Here is a 10,727-nt window from a genome sequence, read left to right as displayed (position 1 = left end):
GGCCCATGTGCTTGGGTCTTCACACCCGCGTGGGAGACTGGTCCCTGCTTTCGTGGCATCTGTGTGCTCGCGGCGTCCAGCGCTCCGGGCTGAGGAGGAAGTGGTGGTGGCTACTCCCGTCCTCTAAGGACGGGGCTGCTGAGACGCCCAAACCAGGGGATGCGGGGCAGTCAGGCCAAGCCCTCCCTCCTTCGCCTGCCCACCTCCCCAGCTAGGAAGCACTTCCCGGCAGGAATCACTCCCCAGGAAGCAAGATGAGTTTGGTCATTCGGTCAAAGAGGATTGCTCCCCGGCGCCTACCAGGGAGCCGGCCTCTCGCTGACACAGCCAGGCGGGGCGTGCCTGGAGCGGGCGGCTCGCAAGCACGCATGCGCAAGAGTGATTCCATGAAGCGTGAGCCTGTGCGCGAGAGTGCGGGAAGCTGAGAGGGGCGTTGGTTGTGCTGGCCGCTCGCGAGGCTCGGCAGAGCACTGAGCAGGTGGAAGAGGAAGTGCGGCGGTTTCATCTGCTGGCGCTATGGCGACACAGAGGTCTAACCCCTTCTGCTTGAGCGTGAAAGGCCATGTGAAGATGCTGCGGCTGGTGAGGGCCAGGGTGACAAGGATGGGCACGGGGGAGGGGGGCTCAAGGGTAGTGAGCAGTGGAGGGGTGCAGCCAGAGTGCCTGGTGTGCGCTTTCAGCCTGGTGGTGATGGAGATCTCCCCACGGGCGAGGCCTTTCACCCTGCCCCCTGGAGGAGACACAGCGCCAAGGCAGGTACGGTCCCCGCCCTTCCGCAAACCCAACAGAGCTCTGCCCTCTTCCCCAATCGCCTACCCTTGGACCCCAGTCCCTCAGGATGCACCGCGAGGCAGCTGTACTTGTGCTGCACTCTGAAGCCAAAAGGATTCAAAAGAAATTGTTCTCCATCATAGGGGGGTGTGGTGGGTGCCCTGTTTCTAAACAACTCAGGTGCCGGGTGTGGATGTACTGAACGCAAGGACCACCGAGTCCAGAACCAGGACCAGAGCCTGGCCGGCAGCTCGGACCAAACCTGGGGAGAAAGTGACCCATCACATGGAGCAAAGTGACCGGGCATACGAGATCAGCGGGGACTCCTAGTTGAAGGAATACAAGAGAACTTAAAGAGTATAGGAAAAGATATAAACTGTCTTAAATTATAAAGAGTTGACTCAAGGAAGGAGGGAAGGCGGAGATAATTAAAAACTACAAGGAGGCATATCTTGTTAATCCGGGGAAGGCCTGCTTACTCCTGGTCAGCACAGGTTCCAGGGAGAGGCTGAAGCAGGCTCCAGGGGAGAGGACAGAATCCGGGAATTTGAGAAAACAGCTAGGATGGAAAACAGGGCAGAACGCATCAAAGAGGCTCAGAAGCTACTCCAGAACCAGAGAGAGGCGAGGGTCCTTTCAGTTAAATAACCAAAGGGAAAGAGCTGCAGGCAGGCCTGGGCAAGGGTTGTACCAAGTAGTAAAAACCCTGGAACACTGGCAGAAGAATGGGATCGTAAGAAGGGTCTAGTATGGAGCATATTAATTCTTTGAATAATCTGAGTTATTCGTTTGTTCTAAGCTCTAGATTAGGAACCCAGAACAACCAAGATGAGTGAAGGCAGAAATCCCTGACTGGTGGAGTTTTTATGCATCTAGCTATGTAATGTGTGATAAGGTGGAGGCAGGGCATGGAAGTGAGATGTCTAACCAAGAAAAGAATGAGAGGTGTCAAAAAAGCTCTCTGGAAACCTAGGGAGGGGTCTGAGGGCCACCTGAACAAGGCCGTAGAAGTAAAGATACCATCTGTGCAGCAACCTGAAAGAAGCTGAACGTTGCCTTATTTATTCACTCAACAAATAGTTCTGAACACCCGTCAGGTGCCAGGAATTAACCCAGGCTCTTGAGAGAGATCAGTGAACGAAAGAAAGATCCCTGCCCTCCTAGAGTTTCCATCCTTGGTGGGAGGGTAGAGGAGACAAACACAGTGTGTGGTGTTCTAGAAGGTGGTGAGGACTATGAAATGAGAATAGCAAAGCCCCGCCAAAGGAGGAAGGGTTTTATAGTGAAAGGTGTTATGGTCAGGCTTTGTCAGGGTAACAGCTGATCAGAGACATGATCGAGGTTAGCTCTAAGGATATCTGGAGGAAGAGTGACCCAGAGGGAAGCGCCACTGGGGTGGTCCTGTGGCAGTGATGTGGCTGACTGGGTCCAGGAGCAATGTGGCTGCAGTAAAACACAGTGGAAACAAGGAAGGCTTTGGGTCTGATCATGTTATATGAAAAAATGCACCAGTTGCAATGTTAATGATAGACCAATGAGAAGGGACAAGAAAGGACTAAACTAGGGATCAGGGTAGACCAATCAAAAGTATTGCAGGAATCTTGGCAAGAGGTGATGGCAGCCCGCCTTTCCAATAAAAATGCATCTTTAAAAAACGGTGATGGCACCCCAAACCAGCTGGTGTCTGGTGGGAGCACAGTAGCTAACAGGGATATATAGGGACTTCAAAGAGTTCATGGAAAATCACAATTAAGAAATGTTTGTTAGGGTACAGAAATTTAAATCCATTGACATTTTCATGAAGTATATTTCTATGATCTTCTTAAATAATCATCATATTCAGGAACTTCAGATATTTTTTTCACCAAGATAAACTTATCTCTTAATTCCACTTTTCATATCCTTTATGAAGTTTGTCTGTGGAAGCTGAGTATCCTTTATCTAAAATGTTTGAAACCAGACAGATTTGGGATTTTGGAGTATTTGGATATACATAGTAAGATGTCTCAGGCATAGAACTCAAGTAATAACATGAAACTTATCTATGTTTCATATACATACAGCCTGAAGGTAATTTTACACAATGTTTTCCTGTAATCTTGTGCATGAAGCAAAGTGTGTACATTCAACCCTGAGAGATCAGTCATGGAATTTTCCATTTAAGAAGCTTTGGATTTTGGAGCATTTGGATTGTTGGATTTTCAAATTCTAGATGTTCAATCTGTATTTTGAAAGTAGTGCCATGGGAGCCAGGGCAGGGGACAGGCCTGGTGGGGGTTATAATGGTTCGCTACGACTAGGCCCCAGCTCCCACTGGTTTGCGTGAAGGCCGAGTTTGTGGTGGGCAGGGTTGGGCTGGACTGCAACACCGGTTGGTTTGTGTAGAAGACAAGGCTGGAGGCAGAACTGACCCAGCAATTGTAACCACCCACATATGCATAAGCTGATTGGGGCGACGGTCAGTGCTGGACCCTGTATTGGCAGACACATGGAAGAATCAGGTCTGAGATCACCTCAGATGAAGTTTCTTTTTGCCCTCCAGCTGAATTGCTGGACTCAGAACCCCAACCATGGAGAGAATTACAGGTTCCATGGTTGGACTGTGGAGTGCATGTGTCAGAGTGGGCCTCTTCAGTGGCTTAGACAGAGCAGTGGACGGCATGCCTGGGTGCACATGGAGGATATGGCACTACATTGGAATCTGCAGAGGACACCTGGTACTACAACAGAAGATGGAGGACAGAACAATTTGATCAACTACCCCAGCCAAGTAAAATATCTATGCAAATGGTGACTCTAAGGCAGACTATGTCAACAGGTGGATTCTGGAGAGATTTTGTCGTGCTTGGAATGGCAAGATCGGCAGTAATTCAGAACTGTTAAACTATCAAAACCTCTTGAGCAGGACCCTCAGAGCATGCCCCACATTGGGGACCCTGGGATGGTTGGAAGGCTGGGTGTGGCTTCTCCCCTTATCTGCCTCCTTCCCCCAGATACAGGAAGGAAACAAAGAGAATGTGGAAATAATGGTCTCACCCACCTTCCTGTAGCCCTTGATCCTTATCACCCTAAGCAACTATGTAAAAGTCATCAAAAATAATTATTAAAAAAAAAACAAAGAGAAAGCAGTGCCAACAAAATTGCTTATGAACAAAGAGAAAGAGAAGTCAAAATAAGTGTGTGTATGTATGCATAAGTGTACGTAGCTGCTGAAGCAAGCACAAGCTAAGTCCAAAGCTTTGGCCTAAGCAATTGGAAGGATAGTCACTATCCTCAGAAATCAGGAAGTCTGTGGGGAAACTAATGTGAAAAGAAGATCAGAATTAAATTCTGGATTTCAGTGTAAGAGTAGAGATACTGTTACACTTCTAAGTGGTGAAATTGGGTATGGAACTGAAATAGACAAGAATGGATTTTGATAGGGAGGCCAGCCTTCAAAATATTTAAAACCACAAAACTGAATAACTCACCAAGATATTAAATCATGGAGATAAAGAAGTATGGACTGTACTACAGCGTGCTTCAATACCAAGAGGCTCGGGGAAAGAAAGAACCAACAAAGAAGTCTATGAGAAAGCTTTGGGGAGAAACCAAGGAGTGACCAGTTTTGTCAGATGCATCAGTCCAAGTAACATGAAGACTTAGACGCAAACACTAAAATTACACAGCGCTTTGCTCCAGAGACAGACAAGAGCTGAGTCTCGGGGGCCTCTGAAACAGGTGGAGATGCGCTCAATTCTGAAGACAGAGGAGAGCCATGGAAGCACTTCAGCTAGATGAAGAAATACATACATTGACTGTCATTTTAAAAGTTCTACTGTAGTGTCTTTGTCCCAGGAGTTCAAGGGAGGGATGCTGCCGGGCAGTAGTTGCAGGGCTGGAGAGGAGAGGATGCCACAAATGAACGCTAAGCCATCAGGACCTGACGACTGACCCAGCGGTTCTAGAGAATGAATAGCAACAGTGGTCCTGGGTTCTCACCATCGGAATTGGTTCCGTTTTAGACATGGTGAATTTGAGATTCTGGCAAGTTATCCAGATGAGAATTCAAATGGTTGTATTTATGTGTGAGCTCTGGAAGGTAGGCCTAGTGGGATGTGAACATATCACAGAGAAAGGCCAGCATCCTAAAGGAGTGGATAAAAGGAGAAGGCATCACCGAGAGAGAGTAGTTGCAGAAGTAATGAGAACTAGGAAAGACGACATGGGACCCAAAGGGGTAGAGAAGTCAGGGGAAGACAGCCAAAGGCAAGTAAGTCATCCAGATCCTTAGGGATTTAAGACTGACAAATCAGAATTCAGTTTGGTACTTGTGAAATCATCGGTGATGTTAATGGGATATTTAATGATAATTGGAAAACAAAGATGATCAAGAGCTCAGGAAAGATGAAGAGCTATCAGTATGGATTGAGAGAGAACTCAATGTAGCAGAAATCATAAAACACATCGAATGGAGTAAAATCAGCACTCATTACTGTAGTGCACACAGCTGACACAGAAAGGGAATTGAAAAAGTGACCCTGATTTCATAATCTATGAGCTTAAGACCTCGGTTCGGTAGAGGAACTGAAGTCGTTTCAGATGGCATATTGCCAGAAGGGCACTTCAGAGAGTATGTGGGAAGTGCGGGTGTGCCTTAAGACCCCTAGACGTGTTTCCGAGATGACAAGGAAAGGCGCTGTCAAAGCACGACTGAAGGTACGAGACAGAAGGGAACATTATGCGAAAATCAAGAGGGTGGCTGTGGGAGTGACAGTATCAGAAGTACAAGTGGTGTTAATTAGACTTAAAACAGAGGGTTACCTGGGCATCCAGTGCATACAGAAAAGCCATTATCTGTACATTTTTATCACACTCCTTTGGGGGGGTGTGGGAGGGGTAGAAACATGTTTAAGTTTTGAAACATTTTACGGCTTCATTTATTTTCAATCATCACTGACTAAAGCATGATTTTTTTTTTCTTCTAGGCACTCTCTGTGACATCTATGACCTTTTTTATCCTTGCACAAGCCCCCGAACCATACATTGTTATCACAGGATTTGAAGTCACTATTATTCTCTTTTTCATTATTTTGTATCTTCTCAGACTTGACCGTGTCATGAAATTCTTATTTTGGCCTTTGCTTGTAAGTTTTCCATTTCATCCTTTTTAAAAAGATTCATTTTATTTTTATTGGAAAGTCGAATATACAGAGATGAAGAGAGAGAGAAAGATCTTCCATCCGCTGATTCACTCCCCAAGTGGCCACTATGGTCGGAGTTGCACTGATCCGAAGCCAGGAGCTTCTTCAAGGTCTCCCATGCGGGTGCAGGGACCCAAGGCTTTGGGCCTTCCTTGACTGCTTTCCCAGGCCGTAAGCAGGGAGTTGAATGGGAAGCAGGGCTGCCAAGGCTTTGGGCTGTCCTCCACTGCTTACCCAGGCCACAAGCAGGGAGCTGGATGGGGAAGTGGAGCTGGCAGGACACAGACTGGTGCCCACATGTGTGCAAGGTGAGGACTTTAGCCACTAGGCTACCATGCTGGGCTCTAAACTGTACTTCTGAAAGCCATAGTTAAGAATTAAAATGATTCATCTGGGGAAATTATTAGATGAATCAGCTGTATCAGAAATAGGGGCAGGTGTTTGGTGCACCTGTTCAGGTGCCTCCTGGGATGCTCACATCCCCTGTCAGCGCTGGCTCCACTTCTGATTCCAGCTTGCTGCTTCTGCGTTCCCTGGGAGGCAGGGCCTGATGATTCAGGTTGCTGCCACCCACAATGGGACACCCAAATTGAGCTCCCGGCTTCCGTCTGGCCCGGGCCCAGGTGTTATCATTTAGGCACTCAGCCAGAAGACAGAAGATCTCTTTCTTTGTCTCAGCCTTTCAAATAAAATTTTTGAAAGAAAACATTCATTTTTAGTTTTTTTTAAAAGGCCTCTAAATTCTCAATCAGGATTATAAAAATATCAGCTCAGATAGTTATGGTGAACAAAACAGAAATATGTTAGGTGATAATTCTAGATAACCATATGATACTGCAATAAAATCAGTTAAACCCATACCTGATATTCACTTGAATAGAAAGTTAATTTTCTTCTTAATGAAATACTACAAGTAAGCAATGTTAACCAAATTACAGTCACACTTTAAAATATAAAGGCACAGACAGAAAAAGGAACATCCTATCCAGATTTCCCACTGTGAAAATGAAAAACTGAAAGAAATAAGATCAAAAGTACTGATGCTTACACATGTTATAATTTACCTTAACTGGCTAATAAATGAGTATTCAAGGTTACACTGGGAAATCTAATCCTGTCCAAGTGATACAGCAAAGTGGCTTGTTTATGAATTGCATGCATTGTCTCACCTAAAGCTTGGCACATTTCCATTCACTGGAACTCTTATCTACAAACAAGTCTTGTTCTAATAGCTTACAACGCACAGAAAAACACCAATTGGCCAACCTTTACGTAAGTTATGTGTGAGGTTTTTTTCTGAAAATTCACTTTCTCTTTGGTGTATACTATTTAAAGTTTATTTTCATTTTAGTAACAAAGTTACTTTATATACAGTGTAGACTACTCAACATTTTCCCTTATTAAAATTGATCTGCATATCAAATGACCTTTCTTTCCTAACTAGATGAATTCTCATATCAGCTATATGTTAAATGAAAAAGAAGTTAAAGCTTAAATGATCAGTATATGATAGCTTTTAAAAAGAATCATTAAATGCTATCAGTGTACACCAGATACTATACGGATAACATTTTGAAAGATACATGGAAAATAAATTTGTTCAACAAAAGGGAATTTTCAAAATCCTTGTAAATTCAATCCTTTTTTTAAAGTGTTGCTTAAAGACTTTCATGTTAAGACTTATGCTTCTTACTCTGTGTTTTCAGGATATCATCAACTCAATAGTAGCAACATTATTCTTGATCATTTTATCTGTATTGGCACTGCTACCAGAAACCACATTATATACCATCTTTGGAGGGGTAAGTGAGATTTTTCTGGTTTCTTGAAGTTTGATCAGAAATTTATATACAAATACAAAAGTGGAAAACTATGCTCTGTTCGTCCTTGAGAGTCCTAGGCCTGTATGTGGCATCTAATGGCTTAACATGTTGTGTGTATGAGTGCTTGCCTTTAGTAATGTGAAGCAGTATTATTTTATAATGGAGTTGATCAAATATAAGAGTTCCTACATAGTTCTTATGGGTATATAGGGCTAGAACAGACTGAGAAAAGCTACTAAAATCAATGCCAGCACTTAGCTCTGAGAAACCTGATATGAAACCAAAGAAAAGCATGATGGGTGAGTTTCAAAGCTCTCCCTTTTCAAGAAAAATACGTAGATGCATATTATTGTCAAGATGAGGCAGACTGGGACCAGGGTTGTGGTTCAAGAAGCTTTCACCCCATAGAGGTGAAGTTGGAGTTCCAACTTCTCTGCTTTCAATCCAGCTCCCTGCTAATGCACCTGGGAAAGCAAAGGAGGATGGGCCGAGTACTCGGGCCCCTACAATTCATGTGGGAGACACAGAAAGAGTTCCAAGCTCCTGGCTTTAGCCTGGCCCAGCCCCAGTCGTTGCAGCCATTTAGGGCGCAAACCAGTTGGTGAAAGATCTCTGTCTCTTCCCCTCTGTCTATAACTCAACCTTTCAAAGAAATAAATACATGGGAGTTTTTGTGCCTGAGAAAGTAGCAGCAGATGGTCCAAGTGCTTGAGCCCCTAGCACCCCCTTTGGAGACCTGGATAGAGTTCTAGACTCTTGACTTTGCCTTGGCTTTGGCCTTGCGCCGCTTTGAGTGAATCAGCAGATGGAAGAAGATCTGACTCCCTTCCTCTCTTTCTCCTGTGTCTCTATAACTGCCTTTCAAATAAATAAGTAAATCTGAAATAAACAAATCTTAAAAAGAAGTAAACATGGGTTTCATCTCTTTTAGGCTCTAAGCAACTATGAGTAATCACAACTTTTCTAAAACTGACATAACCCCCCCCCCCACCAAGTTGTTTGTGAAAATAACCGTATTCCTCTACTCGGAAGAAAGAGGAAATAGGTGTAAGATTTACTTCTATTGACTTAATTACTCATTCATTCATTTATTCATTCCACAAGTCACTTTTCAGTTACTTAAAAAGTATGAACTGACCAATACAACTATGTATAGGCCTAAGTGACTAAGTATGGAAGTGTGGCTAGTCTGAATTAAGATAAATTCTAAGTATAAAATCAACATTGAATTTAAAAGATATATTACCTAAAAATGAATGTAGAATAGTCTGTTAGATTAATGAATGACATGTTAAATGATAATATTTTGTATATATTGAGCTAAATAAAATATTCAAATCAATTCCACTTTTTTTTTCTTTATTTTAAAATATTGTTATTTTATTTTCATGTTAGCCAAAGGTCAGAGAGACAGAAAGAGATTGCCATCTGCTGGTGCACCCACAGGATGCCCACAGCGGTCAGGGCTGGGCCAGGCTGAAGCCGGGAGCTGGGAACCCAGTTTGGGTCTTGCACATGTGTGGCAGCAACCCAAGTCCTTGAGCCATCAGCTGCTGCACCCAGGATGCCACCCTGGCAGAGGCGTGGGACTCACACTGAGGCACCCCAGGAATGTGATGTGGGTACCCCCCCAGTCTTCATTGCTCTGTCAAATGCTCACCCTTTTCCTCACTTTTTCATGTGGCTCCTAGACAATATTAAATTAGTTTTACAGCTTCCATAGTGACACTTCTTATGTTTCCTATAGACAGCAGTGGACTAGAGTGTGAGCCCCATGTTCCTGTTGCTCTGAGCCCAGTACAGCAGACAGAAGCATAGAGAGCTCAGCTGTAGACAGGCTGTCAGCAGAATGATGAGGAGCAGAGAAAAAAGGGAGCAACTGCCTCTGACAGTAGGATTGCAGTATATGCTGAGAAAAAGGGAAAGATCCCAGTGGACAGAAATAGATCTCAGGAGAAATGCTGAATCGTGAAAGGATTGGTAGAGGAAACTGTCAAGTATGGTCAGAAGCCAGGAGGCGGTGGTTCAAGACTTGGTTCTATGATTTGAAGAAACCAGAACTTGTGAATGAGGACAACCCAGTGGTGTGCTCGTTAGGACACCCACTCCATCCCTGGCCACATCCTTGTTTGTTCTCTTTCATTTAACTTTATTTTCCCAAGGCTTATTTAAAGTCCCCCTCCTTCAGCAGACACAGCCCAGCCTTTCAGAATTCACTTGGGTTTGTCTTGTTATGCTCCCAGCCCAGTGCAGGTTCTGCACACTCCTACCTTCCAGTGTGTCAGTATGTCGCCAGAACTTTTGTCACAGCTCCCATTCCCAAGAATGGATCCTGGGCTGGTGCAAACATTTACCTTTGAACCAGCAGAGCGACGCAGTAGGGAAACAAATATTGATGGGTAACTGTCATTAGCAGGGCTTGAAAGATAAATGCAGCAACCAGGAAAGAGATGAAGTCATCTGTACTCAGGGTCCAGTGTCACCTCCACTCACTTAAATGACAGGTGCTGGGAAATCCGGGCAGTGAGGGGACTAAGAGGGACTGGTGGGTAGGTCACTAACACCTACGTGAGTCACGGCAGCCTGGGCCCAAGCCGCGCCTCACGCTCAGCCTGGGCCCAAGCCGCGCCTCACGCTGTGTCTCTTGTCTGCAGGTGTTCGCACTCCTCACAGCGGTGATCTGTATTGCTGACAGTGCCCTTATTTACCGGAAGCTTCTGTTCAATCCAAGTGGTCCTTACCAGAAAAAGCCTGTCCATGGCAAAGAAGATATGTAATTTACTCCTCCTTTGTAGTGAATCTCAAGAATTAAACCTATTTCCTCCTGTTTTCATACTATTTTCCATGGTCTTGTCATTTTAATCTCCAAATGAAAGTGGGAAAAGCAGCCTTGCAAGGGCCTAACGCCTGTTCTTTTAAAGGGAGTATTGGGACCACTGGGCTGGGGTCG

The 10,727-nt window shown here is 44.7% G+C and overlaps 1 protein-coding gene across 2 annotated transcripts; it reads left to right on the top strand.

The window, feature by feature from the left end:
- The first annotated feature begins 405 nt into the window (after positions 1 to 405).
- Positions 406 to 10,615, top strand: CKLF (chemokine like factor). Of its 2 annotated transcripts, XM_012926652.2 has the most exons (4): positions 406 to 582; positions 5,739 to 5,897; positions 7,661 to 7,756; positions 10,432 to 10,615. In XM_012926652.2, the coding sequence occupies exons 1-4, from the start codon at positions 517 to 519 to the stop codon at positions 10,552 to 10,554; spliced, it is 444 nt and encodes a 147-aa protein (XP_012782106.1). In that variant the 5' UTR covers positions 406 to 516; the 3' UTR covers positions 10,555 to 10,615. The 2 variants fall into 2 exon arrangements, with proteins under 2 accessions (XP_012782106.1, XP_058530142.1); XM_058674159.1 differs by lacking the exon at positions 5,739 to 5,897.
- Positions 10,616 to 10,727: the final 112 nt, after the last annotated feature.

Source organism: Ochotona princeps, chromosome 16 (genome assembly GCF_030435755.1).
Source record: "Ochotona princeps isolate mOchPri1 chromosome 16, mOchPri1.hap1, whole genome shotgun sequence".
Taxonomy (NCBI): domain Eukaryota; kingdom Metazoa; phylum Chordata; class Mammalia; order Lagomorpha; family Ochotonidae; genus Ochotona; species Ochotona princeps.
Note: the sequence above shows the minus strand (reverse complement) of the source record. Positions and strands in the feature narration are given on the sequence as shown.

Excerpts from the sequence above, each read along its gene's own strand:
- CKLF (XM_012926652.2), top strand. The coding sequence starts at position 517 with ATGGCGACACAGAGGTCTAACCCCTTCTGCTTGAGCGTGAAAGGCCAT. Across the intron at positions 583-5,738 it reads ATGTGAAGATGCTGCGGCTG|GCACTCTCTGTGACATCTAT; the intron begins GTGAGGGCCAGG and ends TTTTTCTTCTAG. Across the intron at positions 7,757-10,431 it reads TATATACCATCTTTGGAGGG|GTGTTCGCACTCCTCACAGC; the intron begins GTAAGTGAGATT and ends TCTTGTCTGCAG.